A 24,710-nucleotide genomic window follows, 5' to 3' on the forward strand; every position below is an offset into this window, starting at 1 on the left:
ACTGGGTTCACTAATGTCATTTAAGTAGAAAATCTGCTACCCTTACCCAATCTGGCTTAAATGTGACTTGAGTTCCATTGCATTGTTGTTCATTCTTTAATGCCTCTGGTAAAGTCTTGCAAGTGACACAGTTGTAAGAAACCACTATAAACGAAAAGGATGAATTATATGGCAATAACCATGGCATTAGAGAAGATGAAGTAAGGTATAGCCAGTCCAGTTAATGTTGAAATGTTCTGATTCACATCTGTCTGTCAAACTAATCAAGCAACAGTCTGATACCTGTACTCAGAATCATCTTTTTAAGGAATATCCCATTATCTCTTATTGCTATACATGTTCCACAATCAGGGCCAATCTACCCAAGGACACCCCATTTTGGTATACTTTATATATAATATATATAAAAGAAAGAGAGAGAGTAAACCTGAGAGTTAATAGTATTGAGTCCTAACCCCATTAAGTCTTTTGGAATCAGGTTAAGCACAAGCAAGGAAAACTAGAACAGTACAGGCCCTCGATTTTGTGCCAACGTTTTATCCTACTCTATGGTCAGACTAACCTACATACCCTTCATTGTACTATTTTCCCAGTGCCGATCCAAGAGTGGCTTAAATGTCCCTAATGTATCTGACTCTATTACCACTGCTGGCAGTGCATTCCATGCACCTACCATTCTCTGTGTAAAGAACCAACTTGTGACATCTTCTGTAAACCTTCCTCCACTCACCTTAAAATTATATCCCTTGTGATAGCCATTTCCGCCCTGAGAAAAAGTTTCTGGCTATCCACTCTATCTATGCCTCTTATCATCTTGTACATCTCTATCAAGTCACCTCTCATCCTCCTTCGCGCCAATGAGAAAAGCCCCAGCTACCTCAACCTTTCTTCATAAGACCTGCCCTCTAGTCCAAGCAGCAACCTGGTAAATCTCCTCTGCACCGTTCCTCCACATCCTTCCTATAATGAGGTGGCCAGAACTGAACACAATACTCCAAGTGTTGTCTAACCAAAGCTCACGGCAGCATAACCTCACGGCTCTTAAACTGCTAACACATCATATGCCTTCTTGACAGTCCTATCAACCTGGTTGGCAACTTTGAGGGATCTATGGACATGGACCTCAAGATCCCTTTGTTCCTCTACGCTGCCAGAAATTTGACCTTTAACCTTGTAGTCTGCATTCAGATTCAACCTTCCAAAATGAATCACTTCACACTTTTCCAGGTTGAACTCCATCTGCCACTTAGCAGCCCAGTTCTGCATCCTGTCGATGTCCAGTTGAACCTACAACAGCCCTACGCACTATCTACCACTCAACCAACCTTTGTGTCATCAGCAACCTTACTAACCCACCTTTTCATTTCCTCATCCAAGTCATTTATAAAAATCACAAAGGCAGAGGTCCCAGAACTAATCCCTGTGGAACACCACTGGTCACCAAGCTCCAGGCTGAGATCCCAGTGCAGCTACTAATTATTACCACCGACTGCCTTCCCTCACTTGACAAAATCACCACTCTTCCATGTTGAATGCCAAGTAAAAGTACACTGAAGATGTCATGGGCACAATATGTACTTGGATAGAGAGTTCTATGCTACATCTTCACAAAGAGTAGTTTGGTAGCATGACCAAATGGTTGTGTCCTGAAGTACATGATTGCCAGGGCTTGTATTAAGTGGTGAGAGAAGCAACACATGCGAATAACATACTTGACATCATCCTTGCCAGTCTATGTTTCATAATTGCATCTATCCATGATGATATTAGTAGGAATAATCACAGTACCATACTTCTGAAAATGAAATTGATCTTAATACTGAACCCATTGTGTTGTGTTGGAGTATCCCCATGCTAAGTGAATGATTCAGAAGATTTATCTGCTAAAACTGGACACCCATGAGTTGTGGGCCATCAGCAGCACAGTTGTATCCTTTCAAAATTTGTTAAGTCATGCCCTGGCACTGTCCTATTACTGTCAAGATTAGAGTGGTGCAAGAAATGCACAGCAGATCAAGCAGCATCTGAGGAGTAGGAAAATCGACGTTTTGGGCAGGAGCTCTTCATCATTCCTAATGAAGGGCTCCTGCCCGAAACATCGATTTTCCTTCTTCTCAAATGCTGCATGACTTGCTGTGCATTTCCAGCACCACTCTAATCTTGACTGTAATCTCCAGCATCTGCAGTCCTCCCTTTCGCCTACTGTCCTATTACTGTCAAGCTAGGGAATAAATGCTACTTCAGTAAAGGGTGTAGAAGAGCATGACAAGAGTGGCACCATGCATACTTAATGAGAAACTGTCAACCTGGCATGGTCCACAAGACAGAATTACATGCAAGTTAAACAGATGAAGCAGCCTGTTTTTGAGCATGTCGTCATTATACAACCAACAAACCTGATCAAAGCTCTGCAGACCGGCTTACCCTATCATATGTGATTCTGGACAATAAAATATGTAATAGGAAGAGGGGACCATGTGAACATCTCCATCCTCGGTGATTCCATACCATCAGTTTCTTGAATCACCATTTATCAGGAGTATAACTGGAACAACTGTGTAGATATTATGGCTACAACAGCAGGTCATCCTTTGTCAAGTGACTTAGTTTCTGACCTTTACACCATCTGCAAGGCACGACTCAATAGTATGAATGAGACTACATAGAAAATACAACCATATGATTGGCAGATCCTCCAATATCTTGCTGTGACTGCACTGTATACCATCCACAAGATGTGCTGCAGCATTATTCAATATAACCTTTTCAAACCTATAAACTTTATCACCTATAAGAGAAGGGTAGGAACGGCTTGGGAACATCACCTGCAAGTTCCTCTCCAAGCCATTTACAGATATGGAGGTATACCGTTAACCATTCATTGTGACTGTGTCATAATCTGAGCAATCCTCCCTGGCAACATTGTGGGAAAGGATGACAGTAATACAAAAAGGAAACTTTGTATCACTACTGTGGGGTATTATGGATAGGCAATAAATGCTGCTGAGCTAGTGATGCCTGAGCTCCATGAACAAACTAAAGAGAAAAAAAAACTTATTACTAATAGCTGGAAATTAAGGTATGCTTTCATAATGCTGTGGTTCAATAATCACAAATTTCCTTTCCTCCTGTCTTGCTGAACCTTATACCTTTCATTCCCTGTCCAACTCATTCCCTATCACTTTACGTTTCAATCCTTTGGACTCTACCAGCCACTTTTCCATCACCCCTCTCTGCAACTCCCTTCGGAAGATGGTGGAAGCAGAGTTTTTGAACATTTTTTAAGGCAAGATTTCTGATGAGCACAAGGATGCAAGGTTATTGTGGGGAGCAGTTGGGAAGGAAATGGGAATGTAGAGTAATCCGATCAATTGGTCTACAATTGACTCTGCTTTCAGCTTCCGAGGCCTTAAACTCTGGAATTCCCTCCACAAACCTTCTGTTGTACTTCTTTCCTCCCTTACCTTCCCTTTGTTTTTCCCCTCCCCTCTTTAACTTCATCAAGGGGAAGTCATGCCTGACAAACCTTCTAGAATCTTTTGAGAACTAACAAGCAATTTAGACTAAAGAGAGCCGATGGATGTGATCGACCTGGACTTCAAGAAGGTCTTTGAAAAGGTGCTTAGGGATGTGCTTAAGGATGTACTTATGAGGCTGCTGACTAAGATAAGGGCCCATGGTGTTAGAGGCAAGGTGCTAACATGGATAGAAGATTGACTATCTGGCAAAGAGTGGGGATAAAAGGGTCTTTCTCAGGATGGCAGCCAATGACAGGTGATGTTCTGCAAGGGTCAGTGTTGGGACCACAGCTTTTCACTTTATATATTAATGATCTAGATGAAGGAACTGAGGGCATTCTGGCTAAGTGTGCAGACAATACAGATAGGTTGAGGGACAGGTAGTCTTGAGGCAGGGAGGTTGCAGAAGGATTTGGACAGGTTAGGAAGTAACAGATGAAATACAAGATGGGAAAGTGAGGTCATGCACTTGATTAGGAAGATTAGAAGCATGGACTGTTTTCTAGATGGGCAGAAAATTCAGAACTCTAAAGTGCAAAGAGACTTGGGAGTCCTAGTCCCTGATTGTCTCAAGGTAAATTTGCAGGTTGAATCAGTAGTTAGGAAGGCAAATGCAATGTTGGCATTTATTTTGAGAGGAATATAAAAAATATAAAAGTGGGGATGTACTTCTGAGGCTGTAACGGGCTCTGGTCAGCCCACATTTGGACTATTGTGCGCAGATTTGGGCTTCATATCTTAGAAAAGATGTACAGGCCCTGGATCGGGTTCAGAGGAGGTTCACATGAATGGTCACAGGAATTAAAAGCTTAACATAAAAGGAACATTTTAGGGCTCTGGATCTATACGCGATGGAGTTTAGCAGGATGAGGGGGGGATCTAATTGAAACTTAGATTATTGGATGGCCTGAACAGAGTGAATGTTGGGAAGATGTTTCCATTGGTAGGAGAGACTAGGACCTGAGGGCATAGTCTTTGAGTAAAGGGAAGACCTTTTAGTATGGAGATAAGGAGAAATGTTTTCAGCCAGAGAGTGGTGAATCTATGGAATTCACTGCCGCAAAAGACCGTAGAGGCCAGGTCATTGAGTATATTTAAGACTGAGATAAGTTCTTTATTGTCAAGGGGATCAAGGGTTACGGGGAGAAAGCAGGAGAATGTGGTTGAGAAACTTATTTCTCAACCCCCCCCCTCCGGTCCACAAGCCTCATTCCTGATGAAGGGCTTATGCCCGGAACATCAATTTTCTTGCTCCCCGGATGCTGCCTGACCTGTGCTTTTCTAGCACCTCTGCAAAACCTGTGCCCACTCCTCCCCACTCACCTCCATCCAAGGCCCCAAAGGATTCATCCACATCTGACAGAAATTTACCTGTACCTCCACTAATGTCTTCTCCTGTATCCATTGCGCACGATGTGGTCTCGTCTACATTCGGGGAGACAGGATGCCAACTTGTGGATTGTCTCAGAGAATATCTCAGGGACACCCACACCAACCAATCCCACCGTCCTGTGGCTGAACACTTCAACTTGCCCTCCCAATCCACCAATGACATGCAGGTCCTGAGCCTCTCCATCACCAAATCCTAACCACCTGACACCTGGAGGAAGAACACCTCATCTTCTGCCTTGGGACCCTGCGACCACACAGGATTAATGTGGATTTCACCAGTTTCCTTATTTCCCCTCCCGCCACCTTACCCCAGTCCTAAGCATCCAACTCGGTATCACCCTCTTGACCTGTCCATCGTCTTTCCCATCTATCTGCTCCACCCTCCTCTCTGACCTATCACCTTCTCCCCCACCTTCATCCACCTTTTGCAGTCTCAGCTACCAGCCCCCACCCCTCCCATTTATTTCTCAGTCCCATGCCAGATGAAGGGCTTATGCCTGAAACGTCGATTCTCCTGCTTCTCAGATGCTGCCTGACCTGCTGTGCTTTTCCAGCACCACACTCTCAACTTGAGAAATTTATCAGCTATGATTAAATGGCGGAGCAGACTCAGTGGGCTGAACGGCCTAATTTCTGCTCCTGTGTCTTATGGTTTTATGAGCATTGTGATTTACACTTTACCGGCCTTGTGACTCAGTGTCAAATCTAGTTTTCTGATGCTTCTGTGAAATGCCTTGGAATATGTTATTTTGTTAAAGGTGCTATCTGAATATACGTTGTTGATATTTAAAAAAAGTTGTCATTAAATTTTGAAATCAATGCATTTTATCTAGCAGTTTTAATGTTATGTTAAAATGATTGTGACTAAACATAAGGTGATTTGTTACACATAACTTGGAGTATCAAGAAAGTCCTGCTGCCATCAAACATTGCTGTAATTCATCAAATAATGGTTCATGTTGTGTATGCCTTAGACAGGGTTGCCAGGCATTTGCATGATTTGGAAGGTGTTCGACAGGAAAGACTAGAGGTTGATAGAACCTTATGCGACTGCAGCAGCTGTTACATTGCCAACTTGAGCATGGAGGATTTACGTCAGCACTAGAGATCAGTTCTTCTGTTAGTGCTTCATTCTATAATTTTTGCAGAAGCCTGACAGTCCAACCATATTTGGCACTGTAATCTATTCCACATTCGCAGTTAAATGGCTTTGACTTTGCTCCAAGAAGAAAATAGGGATTCTTTGGGCCTTTTCTAATAACTTGAATTTGACAACATTTTTGCTTTTTGACTGTTTTATGGCACATTCCATTCTAGTGTTTACAATTACTTTGTTTATGGCATAGTTCTTCAGCCCATTTCATTTTTAGGCATCATATTTACTATTTTCTTGCTTGCAAAATCTGATGTAATAGACCACTATAATTCAGATGAGAGCCAACCATTCTGTAATTGGTGGTGTCATCAGAAATTCAAGTAACTTACCTTTTTGTAGCAGTACAAAATCTTTACTGAAGCCAAGAATCAAATTCTGACAAATTCTTTTCTTGTCAATAACTTTGCTTTTTTTTTGGTTATTCAATTTTCTGAGAATACTGTGTGACCAGTTCGAACAGTTTAATGCATCTCCCTATGACACATTCTGTTTGATGCTACCTAAATGTAGATGGTTTTAATGGTTGGTGCCATTTCTGTAGCATGAAGCCAAGAGTGAAATATTATGTTCTGCGCTGGTCAACATGGAGACCATAAGAAATAGGAACAGGAGTTCAGTCACTTCAGCCTGCTCTGCTATTCAGTAAGAACATGGCTGATCTGACACTCTTCATGTCCACTTTCCTGCCTTTTTCCCAAAACCCTTGATTCTCTTACTGACAAAGAATTTATATATCTTGTCATAGAGTCGTAGAGATGTACAGCATGGAAATAGACCCTTCAGTCCAACCAGTCCATGCCAATCAGATATCCCAACCCAATCTAGTCCCACCTGCCAGCACCCGGCCCATATCCCTCCAAACCGTTCCTATTCATATACCCATCCAAATGCCTTTTAAATGTTGCAATTGTACCAACCTCCACCACTTCCTCTGGTAGCAAAGGGTTCAGAAAAGATTTACAAGAATGTTACCACGGTTGGAGGATTTGAGCTATAGGAAGAGGCTGTACAGGCTGGGGCTGTTTTCCCTGGAACGTCCTTAAGTATACACAAGCAGTCTGCTTTTACATCTCTGTGGCCAGGAGTTCCAAAGATTCTCAACCCTCAGAAGAAGATTCTCCTCATCTCAGTCTCCAATTAACTATGCTCTCTGATCCTAGACTCTTCCCATGAGGAGAAACATCCTCTCAGCATTTAATCTGTCAAGCCCTTTTAAGAATCCTGTGTTTCAATGAGATCACCTCCCATTCTTTTAAACTCCAGTGAGGAAAGTCCGAACCTGTTTAGGCTTTGGTTATAAGACCATCCATCCATACCAGGGATCATCCCAGTAAACCTTCTCTGAACTGTCTTCAATTAAATAATATTTTTTAAATGATTCAAGTTTGAAATGGTGTATTATAGGGTAAGAAAGATGGCTACAAATTACTCCAATCTAACTTCAGAGAAAAATTGTAAAAGGTCCAGCGTTTTACCTTTTGTAAAAGAGGACATTTTGGTATGAGCCGCAATAATGTTTACACTATTGTGAAGAAGATTTAAACGTTATAATTCATGATGGATGTGGGTTCAAACCTGAAGCACAACTAAAACATTTGGGGATGGTTTTATCACAAAAAATCTATATTGAAGGAAACAAAATAATAATGTGAGTAGATCTAAAATAGTTTTGAAGAATGGAGGAATAGAACAACTTGTCACAATTATGGTCACTGTCAAACATGTTTTGAGGCACTGAAGAGGGTGCAAGTAAGATTTACAGGGATTACACTAGAAATACAGAGCTGTACAGATGTTTGTCCTGAAGAAAGAAAGAAAGAAAGAAGGAGAGAGAGAGTGCACAAATCAGTTAGCTTGTGATTTCATTTGCTGTGACTGGCTTGTTGCAGCTTTATGAAGTTTGATTGCAGGGATATTCATTTTTAATTATCCAACTATGGCTTTCATGTGTGAGGCATATGTTTGCTGCCTTTTCCTTCAGGCAATATTTCTTCAAGAGATGGTTGAAACAAATTAATTTGGAATCCCAATAACTCCCTACACAAGGTTTGGAGATTACTTTCTTCAGTAAGTGCAGCATGCCTACAGATATGATTCTAAGGCTTTTTCTCCACCGCCCCCCCCCCCCCCCAGAAGTGAGGATCATGGTATTTAGATCCATGTTGGAAAGAGATATGACAATTTTCCACCAAAATTTGAATGCCATCGAAGAAGTAAAACGTTTCTTATCCTGTATCGCACTACAGGATGTCCCGTTGTGCGGATATTGGTTCTTTCTTCAGAGCATCCAAAATCAAACCATCTCCTAATTGTTCTGTATACGCTTCTCTTCAAATGTTGATCTACTTCTTCCTTAAAAGATGTCGTAGTGGCGAGATTCAAGATGGTGGCAACCCAATAAGTCTGAGTCTGCAGTGCTCTTCCTAAGACTCGGGCAAAGCGGGGCACCCACTTTCACCACACCCTTTAAATCATTTAGGATAGCTTTTGCCCAGCATACTCAGTCATTTTACATCAAACTTGGATAGTTTGGTGTTTCTTTTAAAATGACTAAAGGTGAAAACTCCCGCAGCTCGCAACAGGCAGGGATCCCTTCCCCACCCCTTTCCGCAGCAGCAGAGAAGTCCGCAGCTGATTCGGGGACTTGCCTTCAGTGGCGAGCCTGCTGTCCGGGATCACGAAACTTCAGGAGAAGATTGACGCTTTCATTGAAGCAATGCGGTCCAGGTGTGAGTCGATCTCTGTCATGCTGCAGAAGCATGACCGAGAGAGCGAAAAACTCGAGCAGTGCGTTGGAGGGACAGAGCAACGGGCCGCGGCCTCAGAGACAGCTGCAGAGTCGTCCGTGGGTCAGGTCCGGGCTCTCAAACAGCGAATCCGGACCCTGGATTAACTCTGGTTTTATAAAAACACTTGAATTTGTTTACTCCATTTTATAATGCCTGGGCTGAGGGTGGGGCTCTAGCTAGGAGAGGCTGTGGTGGGGTTATTGATAGGTAGTTATGCCCCCTGGGAGCAAGGGGGTCTCCTTTCAAATGTTTTGCATTGTTTTCTTTATTTAGGAGTAGTTTTTAATTGTGTTGGTTTAAATGTTTTAACGAGTTTTTGTATTTGTGAATTTTCTATGGTCTTTATTCAAGGTCTTTTGGGTGGGGTTCTTCCTCCTGGGGGGTCTTGGGCTTGCCTGGACGATCATGGCTAGCCAGTCACTTAGGTGGTGCACCTGGAATGTCAAGGGGAGTAATTCACCAATCAAAAGGAAAAAGATACTATCAAGTCTTAAAAAAAGAAAGGGTTGATGTAGCTCTCTTACAGGAGACACATCTACTTGATAAAGCACACTTAAAGCTACAACAGGTGGATTTGATCAGGCTTTCTTTTCATCTTTCAGTTCAAAAAGTAGGGGTGTAGCCATTCTTAGTCAGAAGGATCTTCCTTTCCAAATGTTAAGCCAGATAAAAGATGAGTCTGACGATTATATATTGATCGAAGCCCTAATACATGGAGAGGAATATGGAATTTTAAATCTTTATTGCCCCTTGGCAGACCCTTTTAAATTTGTAACGGAAGCTTTCTCTAAGTTGATGGCTTTTGGAGTCCGCCATACAATTCTAGGAGGAGATTTTAACTGTATTATGGACCCAGAGACAGATAGGATACATAGGAGCACTATGGGTATATCTCTTGAGATCTAGACAACTGGCGGATCTGAATAAAGAGCTAGGATTAGTAGATGTGTCGAGGTGCCTTTACCCCCAGGGTAGAGACTTTACTTTCTACTCTAACCCACACAAGTGCAATACCAAATTGATAGGTTTTTGCCCCTTCGACCCTTCTGAATTTGATACTGTCTTGTAAAATAGGTAATATAGCTATTTCTGATTACGCTGCAGTATATATGAAGTCAAAACCAGGGATGATGGGATAGGCCCCCGACATTGGCGTATGGATCCCTTCTTATTGAAGGATTGCAAATTTATAAAGTATTTTTCGCAGGAATTCAAAACCTTCTGGGAAATTAATTCAGGTACGGCCAGTAACCCATCGATGATGTGGGAGACCACTAAGGCTTATGCGCGAGGCTTGGTCATCGCCTATTCTGCGACCCAGAAAAGACAAAAGGGAGAGCAACAGCAGGCCCTCCATTATTAAGCTACAAAGGATCACAGCCCTTAGGGCAGCCTTGACTACCGCACTTACCCAAACAGCAAAGAGGGAAATATTATTCGCAAAGCAGAGATTATTTGAATATGCTGACAAGCCTGGCAGATATCTAGCATACCTTGCTAGCAAGAATAAGGCTCCCCAAGCCATCCCGTCCATTAGAGAAAGTGCTGGTACCTTGACTTGTGATTGTAAAAAGATCAATACAGTCTTTAGAAAGTTCTATTTTGAACTGTATAAATTGCAGGACTGTGAGGATAAATCTGGGAAGATGGAATCCTTCTTTAAAAATTTGGCCCTTCCAGGCTTAACCTCTGAGTAGGTGTCGATCTTGAATGCCCCCCTAACAACCCAGGAAGTACTGGATGCGGTTAGGCAGCTTCAGAGTGGCAAAGCGCCTGGGCCAGACAGATTCCAGGTTGAGTTCTATAAAGAATTTATAGGGGAACTGGCCGGGCCACTGATAAATATGTACAATTACTCACATAGTCAGGGCTGCCTCCCGCTTTCGTTGAGAGAAGCAAATATCTCTCTCATCCTTTAAAAGGGAAAGGCCCCAGAAGATTGTTCATCATATAGACCCATATCCTTGCTAAACATGGATTTCAGAATTCTTTCCAAGATGTTAGCATTAAGACTGGAGACGGTCTTACCATACAACATAAAAGAGGACCAGGCGGTGTTCATAAAGGGTCGCAGGTCAACTAATACTGTTAGAAGGGTTTTAAATATGATACAAGTCTGTCAACAAGGAACAATACTGGGTCTAACTGTCTCCTTGGACGCAGAGGAGGCATTTGATCGGGTAGAATGACCATATCTTTTTTACACACTGGAAAGGTTCGGTGTCGGAGAGGTATTTACTAAATTGGGTTTCAATGTTATATAATCTCAAAGCAGCGGTGACCACCAATGGTTTGGGTTCAGGTAGCTTTAGTGTTGGCAGGGGCTGTCATCAGGGATGTCCCCTTTCACCATTATTATTCATGCTAGTGATTGAACCACTAGCGGAAGCTATACAAGCTGACCCTAACGTAACGGCTCCAAGGGTTGGATCGGGCAAGCACAAAATCACTCTCTATGCGGATGATGTCCTCCTTTTCTTAAGTGATCCTTTGATATCCGTGCCATGCCGTTGGGAGGTCTTGCCAATGTATCCAATCTACCAGACGGATCTTGCTTTCCCTTTCGGTGGTCACCAGAAGGTTTTCTATACTTAGGTATTTTTATTACTCCAGTATTTGGTCAGCTGTATAAAGCCAATTTTGTGCACTTATTAGAGAAAATAAGGCAGGACCTTCAATGTTGGGGAGATCACCCAATATCTTGGTTAGGCAGAGTAGCCTTAGTTAAGATGAATATTCTACCTCCTCCTATATCCTATGAGAATACTCCCCCTGATGCTGCTGAGACAGGCGTTGCGTAAGCTCTACAGCTGGCTCAGCTCCTTTATTTGGAATCATAGACGGCCCCTTATCAAATTGAAAAAGCTGCAGCTTCCACAAGCAAGGGGAGGACTGGACTTTTCAGATTTCAGGAGGTATCAGTTGAGCTCTTTATTATCTTATGTAGCTGATTGGGTCTCTTGTGACCCACAATCAACCTGGTTAAATATTGAGACCTCCCAAGGAAAATGTTCCCTCATCAACCTTTTATTTATGGACAAGATGAGAGTTATTACGGACTATTGCAAAAATCCTATTGTAATAAATACACTTAAAGCCTGGAGGATAATGCAACAATATGAGGGTAACCAGCAAAAAACCTCCCCTAGGGATGACAGATGCTCCATTTAAAACTTGGAAGTCCAGAGGTATCTCTTGGGAGACCTGTTCAATGGGGAGGTCTTGATGACCTTTTGAGCAGTTGCATCAGAAGATTGGACTGCCTAACAGGGACCTCTTTCGGTATTTCCAAATACAAGACTTTATACAAAAGAAGATCACACTGATAGTTAATCCCGACAAATCGGATAGGGAAAGGAGAGTGCAATGGCCGATGGGGCCACCCTCGGTCAGTACTCTTTATCACTCATTATATAATAAGGTATCGAAGGACATGGAACAATTATTTAAAACCTGGAATCAAGAATTAGGGTTGGAAATCTCTTTAGAAATATGGGAGGACATCTGGGAAAATGCCAGAAAGATCTCTATTTGTAATAGAACTCCGGCTATTCAATTAAAGATACTTCACAGGGCTTATATGACACCTGAACAACTCGCAAAATTCAAGACAGGAGCATCCCCAATGCATCCTAAATGTAAAATAGAAGTTGGCACTCTCACGCATTGTCTATGGACATGCCATAAGATCTGTAGGTATTGGGATAGAGTAGTGAATGCCTTGACAGAGGTCTTGGGGACAGAGATTAGATTGGATCCAATGGGCTCTTCAGATTTTCCCTCCCTGGGTGTGTACAGGAGAAAATTATTTGCCATTCTCTCCTTTTGTGCGAGGAAAAATATTTTAGTGAATTGGGTACTGAAGGCCCCCCAGGACTTTCAAATTGACGCAGGATAGTCATGGAATATATCCCCCTGGACTTCCTCACAAATATAGTGCACCAAAAAACAGAAGTAATTTATAAAACATGGCAGCCCTTTTTGAACTATATCGACTCAGATATTTCGGCCATACTGTCCAGGGCTTTTGTCTTGCTGTGGTAATGGCTCTGGCTGGTTCGGGGACCCCCAGGAGGAGGAATCCCGTATAAATACGGGTTTTATTATGTCTTGATGTAAATCTATTTTGAGCATGTATCTAGTTACTTAATTATTTTGTTGACTACTGTTAGTAATGTATGATATCCTATTTTATGTTTTGGTTGTTTGTAGGATAGATTAGTAGTTAGTTGGGTTTTTTCCTTTGGTTTTTTTTATTTATATTGGTGCTTATACTTTGTATTACTTTTGTAATTTTGTAAAAAATCTTTAAAATTTTCTTCTTTTCAATAAAAATACCTAAAAAAAATGCAGTAGTGTGTGTCTTTGTCTTCCTGTGGCAAATTGTTCCATGTTCCAAAGCCACCACCCCTTATCCTCACTGTTGGTGATTTTAATGTAATAGCCTAGTCATGGACTCGGGCAGAGAAAATAATGCCTCCTAGTTCATCCTATAAAATCCCTTCATGATATTTGAAAACTTATTGTATTCAGCCACCACAAATCCTTCTCAATTCTATCATAATTGTCTCAGCCTCCCTCCTACTCCTGGTCCACCTATTGATAACAACTTTAAAAAATTGCAGTGTAAAAAAATATCATTTTGTCCTATTTGTAGCAGCCATAAACAAGCCTAATTCCTTTTTCATAGTAAGTTAGGAGTCAAATGCGTATCTGAGTAGTTTTAAAATGCAAGGAGATATTCCGCCAATACTACTCTTTCAGACAATGAGTTTTTAAAGTTCAAGGAAAATGAAGTTCTCTTCGGATCTCCTTCAATCCTTCTGCTGATTCCTTTATATTTATGTCCTCTGATCATTTGATCTCTCTGTTACTGACTTCAGGACCTTCTTTTCTGTGCTATCTAGGCCTTTGTACTTTTGCACAGCACCTCTTAAATCTCCTCTTTCTTCCTCCAATACATTGACAACCTTCCTGTAGTGCACTGATCATAATTGTAAGTGGTACTCTAGCTTTGTCCTAACTTGGATTTGATGTCGTCCTAGCATAAACTCCGTGCTGTTGTCTCTATGCTTGGGCTATAAGAACTTAAGACAGAGCTGTCAATGTATCTCTGTACACGTGACAATAATAAATCAAATCAAATCAAATAAGAAATATGCATTTTCTCTGTAAGTTGAGTGCCTTTGGAATTCCTTTCCTCAAAAGGCAGTGGATGCAGAATTTTTAAGGCAGAGTTAGATAATTGTTCCTCAGCTTGGTCATCAAATCTACATTTTATATACCCCTGATAATTTCTTGAAGTTAAAATCATATAAGTCATTAGCTTATTGAAAGGCTAGTTGGCTTTGTTCCTTGTTTGTATGGCCAATGAAGAAGGTATCATTTATACATCCATGATCACTTTTATAATTGTCTTCTTTCCTTTAGGAATATGTTGATATGTGTTCCACATTTCCACATGCTTTGTCTTGCATTTCTCTGGATTGAATTCCATTTGCTACTTTTCTGCCCAGCTGGTCAATCCATCAATCAGTTTCTGCAATCTACAGCTTCACTATATCAATCTCATAACGAATTTTTGTATATCTGCAAATTTCTTAAAGATGCCCCCTGCATTTGTCTAAATTATTGATGAACACCACAAAATGGAAGGTACTCTGCACAGAGGCCTGTGGAACCAAACTGGAACCAGTTTTTCAGTTGCTGCTGTAACTTTTTGCTTTTCTGATCAGTCTTTCATGTAGGATCTTGTCAAAAATGTTATTTGTATCTATATGACCTGCATCAACAATCATCCTTGTTACCACCACCAAAAAAAATTCATTTGAGTTATTCAGATATCAGCTTCATTGGAAAAAAAACCATTCTAAGTGAAATGGAGGTGAGTGACATTGAACAGTCCTTGCCCTCCTAAATGACAGTTTCCATTGTAACTCAGAAGTTTTTCCAATAACCTGCCCACCACTGAGTTTAGGTTGTTTGGCCTATAATAACTTAGTCTATGCCCCCCCTCCGTACTCCTCTGCGCTCTCCATGTACCTCCCTTATTCGCAAAACATCTTGAGTTGAAGTATATACTGTTAATCGCTGAGCAATTCTGTGATCTGTATTCTAGCTTTGGCTTCAGTACTTCTATGCTCACTAATTGCATATTTAACATTTTCATTGCTTCTTTTCCATTTGAATCAATACTCCTGTTTACATAAGCTGCCAAACTAATTTTGGTTGTTGTACTCTGTTATTGTTTTCACTATTGAACACCGAAAACTTGCTTGCAATATTCTAATTTTGATCTTGCTGTCGTATGCAAATTTATCATTATTTTAGTACTATGTACTCCATTTTATAAAGCATACTATGCTGTTGCCTTTTCATTTAATATATTATGCCTAAATATTCCAGGAATTATGTATTTGAGGAGCAGTTGTACTTTCTCCATATACTCTACTGACTTTTCTTTATTCATATTAACATTCCTCTTTGCTCCAAATCATGTTTGTTCTTGGTCTGTTTCCTCCACCTCCAGTGATCTGATTATTGAATTTTTTTTTAAAAAATCTATGTACTACATTCCCCCTCTCCCAAAGGGTGGGTATTATGTTGACTTTGAGATTGCCCTAGCAATCTCTCCGTCCAGAGTCAGAAAGTTGAGACTTGTATATGTCTTATCTCATTCTAGTTGTGGGGCCATAATGTTGAAAATTGCTAATTGTATTTATCAACATTTCAGTTTGATGTTTGAATTGCTTTGAGATGTCTGTTCAAAAAGGAAGTAAAAGCTTGCATCTATTTAGAGCCTTCCGTGACTTCAGGATTTCCCAGAGTGCTTCACAACAATGGAGTACTCTAGATTTGTGACTGTTGTCGAGGAGGGAAATGTAATAATCAATTTGTCTGCAGCAAGATCTCTAAATGATATGAAGATAAATGACCATGTTTGAGAGATACTGGTTAAGGGATAACTATTTTCCAGGAACTGAGAGCTTCCTTCCTCTGCTTTGAATAATACCATGTCCACCTGAGAAAGCAGATGGATCCTCAGGTTAATGATACATCACAGAACCCCTGATGGTGCAGCACCTACTCAGTGCTGAATTGAAGTGTCACCTGGATTATGTGCCTGAGTATCTGAAATGAGGTTTGAACCCAAGACCACCTGAGTCAGGTGAAAATTACAACTTTTAATTTGTATACGATCTTTAAAACAACCCAACATGCTTCAAACTGATGAATAGGAGAGCAGGCCAAAGAACAAAGGATTAGGAGAGATGAGTAAACATTTGGTTAAATGGTGCAATTTTGACAGCATTACCAGTAGAGAAGTGAAGGGAATGGTTGAACAAGAGGCCAGAGGAACTTTAGGAAGACGCAACAGGCATTTGCGGCTTCACAGATTGAAAAAGCATAGGTTTTATGGAAATACATCATTCCTTTTATTGTTAGTGTTGACTGCTAATATTTCTCAGCACATGCTGCATTGTAAAGTGAGCAGCTGTTCCAGTAGATCTGACAATAGTCCAATAAAGTAATGGAAATATACTTTACAATGTCCGTGGCAATGTAAATAGTAAAAAAGTGGAATCCCCGTTTATTCAGCTTGGCTCAATTAGTAACACTGGCATTCAGATCAGAATGTTGTCAGGAGAACCCCCACTACAAATTTGAACACAACCCCTCAGGTAAACCATTCCACAATGTAGCATTCTAAGATAGTACAGTGTTAAATTGAGGACTTGTCTGCCTGTTTAAAAAGACATGAAAGGTTCCAAACACAGTCTGAAGAAAAGCCATCCGGAAAGAAAACGTATGGACCCAAATGCTGTCAGTATTGTTCCGTCAATAAACACCATGGAAAAAGAAAGATCAATCTGGTCATTAATTTACTGTTTGTAGCACAAAGCTGAGGGTGGGAGATTGAGCTGTCACCTTTTCTCATGCAGTAATAAAAGTATGCTTAAAATGAGTTTTGAGAAGATTCGTAGCTCTGAAGTTATGGATGTAGGTTTGCTCGCTGAGCTGGAAGGTTCATTTTCATGGAATTAAACCTTCTAGCTCAGTGAGCAAACCTACAGCCTGAGTTATGCTTAAAAATTAATGCTTCATTTCTCAAAGCAGTTATGACATACTGAGAACTATATGATTACGATTTTGTTTTCTTTTAGTATACCTGGCAGATATTTTCGATGGATGAGGTTATGAGTTTTGTCCTATAGGTCTCCAGTAGTGTGACATGTTGCACTGTTGGATCAAAGGGGGTGTCATATGGAGAGATTAAGGAAGTAATCTGCAGTGCAACAGGGACTGAGCAAGTTAATTAAATGTGATGTCTGCTATATCAAATGTGATTTGTTGTCTTATGTACTGTGTGATTAATGAGATGACCAATTCAAGGGGAGGGAAGAAAGTTACTACAGCTTTCATAATAATTAAATGAAAAGAATCAAAAAAGAATGGTTACACTGACATGCACACCCTCTTAACTTGCTAAAAGCCCTTAGGTCTGTGATATAAATTTTGGAAGAGTATACCTTTTAAGTGTAAGAGATTTGTTCAAGTTTTGGCAAGAACTTTGCTTACTAATGCTTTTGAATGCATTATAGTTTCATAATTAATTATGCAAGTATTTCTATAAACAGGTTAGACATATTGTTATTGCAAAAGACCCTTAAGCTGCAAATGGTTAACCTTTAATTGTTCTACAGTAAAGAATTACTGATCAATGACTTTTGTTGTCTCATTAATGTAAAGTTGAAACCCCTTATGTTGCTAATATACATTTTTCTTGTAATTTAAATGTGGAATTAATTCTAAGTGTTAGTAACCTACTTCACTCGAGCTATTTCTAGTTAAAGAGCGAAAAAAAAGTAGGTATGGGCCAATGCTGAGGAATGTAAAGAAGTAGTCAGACTGATTTGCGCTGGTAACTATGCTTAAGGCTTCTATGGTGTCAGCGCAGCAAGTAAATACAAGCTGACATAATATGGACATCTTCATCATCATTCACTTTATAGTGACGTCGTAAGTGTTGCTTCATAGTATGGCACTTCTTGCAAGGGGGAAGGTGATTTGTTACCCTGTAGTAAATGTTTAAAAAGCTAATTTTGGCCTTTTTAAAAACCAGAGTGAAATGTTTAAAAGAATACTACACAAGAAAATGTTTTGTCTAATAGTTGTGAAATTTGCTGGATTCAACAAATTCTTCTGCAATATCCTCTGGCAGGGGACCACAAAAAGCAAATGTAATAATTTTGCTGTAGACACACGTGTTAATTTGGAATACTTTGTTAAACATAATAGTAGAATTACTATTTAGGAATAACTTAAATTTCATTCTTGAATAAGCCATGTTGCATTTTGTTATTTGTTGGTCTTTGGTCCCATTTAATAACATTCTCAGTCGCTAAAGATCTGGAACAAGATTTTGCATAATCATGGGAAATCTGATTTGGTACATAACTCTCTCATATTTCCTAACAAAAAATGTTATTCTTACTGGAGGCGAATGTTTTCTGTCCACTTTTCCACACAGAAAGGAAATGTTTCTTTTCTGAATGTGCTTTCAATTTATATATCTTTTTCTTTTTTTTCATTATAGGAATTGGTTGCCCTGTTCCTCGTGTTCCAGCTGAGGCCAGCCCACTAGCAGATCATGTGTCAGCTACTCGCATTCTTTGTGGGGCTTTAGTTTTTCCTACTATTGCCACTATAGTTGGTAAATTAATGTTCAGCAGTGTAAACTCAAACCTTCAAAGGACTATTTTGGTGAGAAATTTTCTTCAATTTTAACAGTATCAACCTTTTTTTGAAACATGTACTCACTCAGTGTTTATATACAAAACCTTAGATATTTATCTATTTAGCACTGGCTAATCAATGTTTGTGCATATATTATCAATGGAGTAAATTCAGCTGTAAATGTTCACAAAACCTGTAAAGGATTTTTCTCGTGCTTGCCTAATAGAGAGGCTTAGTGGACAGTCTACTTGCCTCAGAATCTGAAATCACAGGTTAAATCTTAATTTGAGAGGCAAGAGCATAAAATCTAGGCAAACCCTTCAGTGCTTTATGGATGAGTGCCCACAATAAGGGTTGCTGTCTTTTAGATAGATATTAAGCAGCACACAATACCCTGGCTTTATTTGATTTGATTTATTATTGTCACGTACCAAGGTATAGTGAGAAGTTCTGGTTTGCATGCAATACAAGCAGATCATACCATATAAAATACGTAAGGGTAATAGAATAGTTTGATGTTCAACCACCATTAATAGGAACATTATTTGATCATTTTTGTCTTTGATGTTTATGGAACCCTACTATGGGAACTTTTGATGCCTCATTCCCCTGTATTGTGACTACACTTACAAAGTACTACATTAGATATTCAGCCCTTGGAGACATCCTGAGGATTCAAAAAGAGCAATTCAAAGTTTATTCTTTCAGTATAATATGTACACACAAAATAAGCTATTCGGTGGCAATATGCTGAACATAAGTTCTCTCCAATGATTGGAGGAAACTTGAACAACTCAGATACTGATGAGTTTAATCAGTCTTGAGAGTGGCACTTTCAGCCAACTCTATGGTAAATGCAGTGTTTATTAGTTTGCCATCAATCATTCTACTAAAGCAACTATTCTACTAATACAACTCGAACCAAGTTTAATCTGGAATATTCAAGTTCAAAAAGATAATTTCAGATATTCAGTTTTATTTTGGATCTACATTCTCCAGTCTACAGTCCCATTTATATCCTTGCCATTAACCAAACCAAAAGACATCAGTTCCTGGATTTTGTTTTTGAAACCGCTTTACTTGAGGTGCCAATAACTCCGAGATGGAACTCCTTGTGTCAAGTAATAAAAAATAAGTTTTTGGCGCATTTCAGTAATTTCACAATTGGTAAATTTAAATGCTCATAGAATAGCAACATCCACTTATGTAACATAGAGTCATAGAGCTGTACAGCACGGAAACAGACCCTTCGGTTCAACCCATCCATGCTGACCAAATATCCCAACTCAATCTAGGCCCATCTGCCAGCACCCAGCCCACATCCCTCCAAACCCAATAAACGTGCAAAGTATCTTCACAGTATTACAATCAAAAGTGAATTCTTGCAATTCAAATACAATGCTTTGTGTTCTACTTGGCACCTTGTTGCCATTTGTGAATTGAAGCTGGATATGGTTGGAAAATATAGGTTGCATTGTTATATTAATGCCATAACATCTTATTTCATTTCTGCAGGAACATTCCAGAGAATATTTTCTCCTTGAAAATTTGGTCGAAAGCTATTTGTTTTATTTAAAATGTTAAATTAGTTGAAGTCAATCGAAATTTGTACGTATGCTGAAATCCATAAGGTGCACTATAGAACTTCACCAAAGCCCCTTAGACAAAGATGACAGGCAATGGCCATCAGTAAGAGTTCATCTCCCTTTGACATTCAGTAGCTTTGTCATCAATACCTGCTGTCAATATCCTGGGGTTTAAACATTGATCAGAAACTGAACTGGACCAGCCATGTAAATATAGTCGTTACAAGAGCAGGTCAAAGGCTGGAAATTCTGTGGTGAGTATTTTTGAGGAAGTGACAAAGGTGATTGAGGGCAGGATGGTGCTTGTTGTCTACATGGACTTTAACAAGGCCTTTAATAAGCTCTAGTTGATAGAGAAGGTGAAATCACATGGGATCCGTGATGAAATGATAAGAGGGATACAGAACTGCTTGGTCATAAAAGACAGAATAGCAATGGAAGGATGTTTTTACAACTAGAGACTTGTGACCAATGGTGTTCCGCAGGAATCGGTGCTGCTACCCCTGTTGTTTGCAATGTATAAAAATGATTTGGAGGAGAATGTAAGTGGTCTGCCTAGTAAGTTTGCAGACAGCACAAAGATGGAGGTAGTTGCAGATAATGAGGATTGCCAGAGAAGTGGCAGATACAATTTGATGCAGACAAATGCAAGGTGATGCAGTTTGGGAGGTCTAATGCAGGTGGGAAGTATAAAGTAAATTTGAAGTTCTTGAGAAGATTTGTAGTTTAGGTTGAGGATGAAGTTGTGGACTTGCCCACTGAGCAGCTAGGTTTGTTTGCAGATATTACTCATAAACAACATCTTCATCAGCATAAAATTCACCAAAGAAGAAGAGAACAACAACCAGCTTCCCTTTGTAGATGTAATGGTCAAACGCAAGGCTAGTGTATTCATGAAGGCCACCCACAAAGATCAAGTACTCAACTACAACACAACCATCCCACACCCACAAACAGCTGCATCAGATCATTGTTCAAGCGAATTATAACATGCTGCAGAACCCCAGAGCTGAGTAAAGCCGAAGGAAAACACCTAAATGGCGTCTTCAAGAACAATGGTTATCCAAAAAGCATAGTCCACTGGCGCCTACACAACCGGAAGACACAACATATCCGGAAACACTGGTCACCCTGCCGTATATCAAGTGCATATCAGAAATGACCACCAGGCTACTCCGACCTCTAGTTATCAAACCAACAACTACACTACGACAGTGACTGACAAGTCTAAATGATCCCATACCCACAACTAACAGAACCGCTATTATATTAAAAAAACCCATGTCAAGACTGCCACAAATATTACATAGGGCTAACTGGAAGAAAACTAGCTATCAGGGTACACTAACACCAACTATCCACCAGGACACATGATCAACTATCACTTGTGTCCGTACACGGATAAAAAAGGACACTAATTTGACTGGGACAATGTATCCATCCTAGGACAAGCCAAACAGAGACATGCATGGGAATTCCTGGAGGCTTGGCACTCAATCCAGAACTCCATTAACAAGCAAGTAGAGTTAGACCCCATAGACCAATCACTAAGAAACAAAACCGAAATGATCCCAACCATCTCAGCAAACCGGGACACACAAATAGCAAGAAGGACGCCAATGTTTCACCGGAAGCGCACTGATGATGTTACCTAGTATAGTGATGAAACATCTGTAAACAAACTTACCAGCTCTGTGAGCAAGTCAACAACTGTATACAGCAAATGGCAGAACCCTTAGAAGCATTAACATATAGAGTGATCTAGGTGTGCTGGTCTACAGTTCCCTGAAACTGGCAACACCGGTGAATAGTGATCAAGAAGATAGCATGCTTTGCTTCATCGGTTGAGTATAAAAATTGGTAAGTCATGTTGCAGCTGTATAGAACTTTAGTTAGGCCACATTTAGAATTTTGCATACAGTTCCGCTTGCCACACTACCAGAAGAATGTGGGGGCTTTGGAAAAAGGTTATACTAAGACATTACATGATTTTAAGGGTATTACCTATGAGGAGAGATTGGATAAACCTGGTTTGTTTCTACTTAAACATCACAGGCTGAGGGGTGACCTGATAGAAGTTTACAAATTGAGAGGCATGGATAGTCAGAGTCTTTTTTTTTCCAGGGTATAAATGTCAATTAATAGGAAACTTAGGTTTAATTTAAAAGGAGGAAAGTTTAATGAAGCTGTGAGAGGCACTTTTTTTTTAAACAGAGTAGTAAGTATGTGGAATATGTTAGCAGAGGAAATGGTAGAAGCAGATTCAATAGCAACATCAAAGAGGCATCATGACAAGTACATGAATAGGCAAGCAATAGAGGGGTACTGACTGCATAGAGGCAAAAGGTCTTTCATTTAGAAAGGCATCATGGTACAGTTTTGGTGAGCTGAAGAGCATGTTCCTGTGCTATACTGTTCTTTGTTCTTTCTCGCTTGTTGACTACTTGTGACATAGCTCCTCCACGAAAGCCTTTTGAATGTTTTAAGGGTTGAATTTTTGTCAAATGAACATGAGTAGTTTCAACTATGTTCCTTATTGGATCAAATTCACAACTCCAAGACTAATTCTGCATATAGCATTTAATAGGTCCACATTTTCCATTGCGGACAACAGATCGTGCAAGAAGCAGAATATTCAGAATTCTGCAGTAATGGTCTATCATTTAATACTACCAGAATAATGAGCGAAACAGTCCATCTCTTTTACTGTCAGCACTCTTTTTATTCTTCTCTCAAGCTGTTTAAACTTCACCAAATGGCTAAAGATACAAGTTTTTGTTATTTAAATTAGGCACAAGATAGGATTTTTGTTCATCAAAAAACCAAACCACCAACTTAATCTAACTGAATCAATATTGTGCAATCCCAAGTCCTGCCCTGTACCCCATAGTTAGAACTGACTTAGGCGGTATTTAAAGTATTTATTTCAAAACACAGCTTTAACAATGCTTTTTTTTGTTCATTTCATGAAGATTTAAAGATGTTTTTTCCCAAACCTCAGACTAACTTAGTTGAATTAATTCTTTCTGCCTGGTAGAATTTACGCTGGTAATAAGGCTATTTTATGAATTGGTAAAAACAATGGGATATAGCTAAAAATTGGGAACATGATTCTAGAACATTGGAGTCTGTGACACTGGACTAAATATTCTTTTTTAATGTGGCAGGGTGGTATTGCCTTCGTGGCCATTAAAGGAGCATTTAAAGTGTACTTCAAACAGCAGCAGTATTTGCGCCAGGCCCACCGAAAGATATTGGATTTTCCAGAAGAAGAGGCATGAGAAGAACCCGAGTATAGCCTGGTTAATGTGCTATCATTCTTATCTGGCAGTTGTGCATTATTGGTTATATAACATTGTGCTGTTATATGGTAATGTGGGTAGGCTGCTGGTGCAGACTAATGTACACATTTTTTTAGAAGCAAAATAAAGCACTTTCATTTGGCAAAAACTGGCAGCTGATGCTATCAGTGATCATTGAACCCAAGAATGTGATTGACTTTGGTTGCTTTTTAAGCACTTTCTTTATCGTGATTTGACAGCATAATACTTAATTAGTATTAAAGCTAGTGTAACCTTTCTGCAACGCAGCAAATGTAATAGTTTATGGAATCTTGCATTTTAAATTTTGTTGACTGTACAATTTATTTTCAAAATGTGTAATTTTTTTTGCAATACATCCTTTCATTAAACCTTCATTAAACAAAACCTTTCTTATTTTACGTGGTGATTACACTATGATCTGTATACACTAAGTTGAACATTTGCTGGCTTTTCATGGTTGACAATAATGTATTCAACTTTGTATTAGCTTAATGAAGAAAAGCAGTTTTCTTGAGATAGTTTCTCATTCTAGACTTGATCTCCAGGGCATTTTGTACTGTGACTCATATTTTACAATTCCTTTAGTGAAAATCTGCAAAATATTTTTTCCCCTTGAGTGCTTTACATTATCGGTAAGTAGAAGTTTTACTGAGTTCTAACCTCTTATTTTTCCTCCTCCTCCTCTTCCCCTGCCCAACATTATCACCGAGAAGGTTGTACTGTATTTCTCATAACCATTTTGTTTGTTGTGCTGTTTTTCTTTAACAGCTGCAAAGCATTTATATTGGTTCATGATGTACAATATCAATGATCGGTTTGAACATGTATTGATTGTACAGTATTGCCTATTGATCTATAGACTTCATTGGCCAAAGTATTATAAATAAAAATTTATATTAAAAATGTTTTAATGTTACTTTCTACCTCATAAAATTAAGTAGTTCTAGTTCTCAGTTTCACTACAGTGACAGTTGTTTAAAATAATAAAAGCCTTAACCTTGGAGATTAGGTTTGAGCAGGAGTAGACTCCTATACTACAGATACATGTAATTCAGTTTATTTCGTATGCATCTATATTTTTCCGCAAATGGGCTATCTGATCTAATCCCAGCGCCCTGTCCATTCCCTATCCCTTTCAATAATATCTCAATAGAAGAACTTAGAAATGAATAGGAAGGAATTAGCAGAAGTGGTTAATAGAACGAATG

The 24,710-nt window shown here is 39.6% G+C and overlaps 1 protein-coding gene across 1 annotated transcript in view; it reads left to right on the forward strand.

The window, feature by feature from the left end:
- The window catches only part of marchf5 (membrane-associated ring finger (C3HC4) 5), a 117,508-nt gene extending 93,101 nt beyond the window's left edge, over positions 1 to 24,407 (forward strand). Inside the window, exons 5-6 of the mRNA XM_043712508.2 lie at positions 18,454 to 18,620; positions 23,347 to 24,407. Of these exons, the coding sequence (XP_043568443.1) occupies positions 18,454 to 18,620; positions 23,347 to 23,460 (281 nt within the window). The 3' untranslated portion in view covers positions 23,461 to 24,407. The remainder of the gene's footprint in view (positions 1 to 18,453; positions 18,621 to 23,346) is intronic.
- Positions 24,408 to 24,710: the final 303 nt, after the last annotated feature.

The sequence above is a fragment of the Chiloscyllium plagiosum genome, unplaced genomic scaffold (assembly GCF_037043375.1).
Source record: "Chiloscyllium plagiosum isolate Xiang-an unplaced genomic scaffold, Cpla_swu_hap1 HiC_scaffold_22, whole genome shotgun sequence".
Lineage (NCBI taxonomy): Eukaryota > Metazoa > Chordata > Chondrichthyes > Orectolobiformes > Hemiscylliidae > Chiloscyllium > Chiloscyllium plagiosum.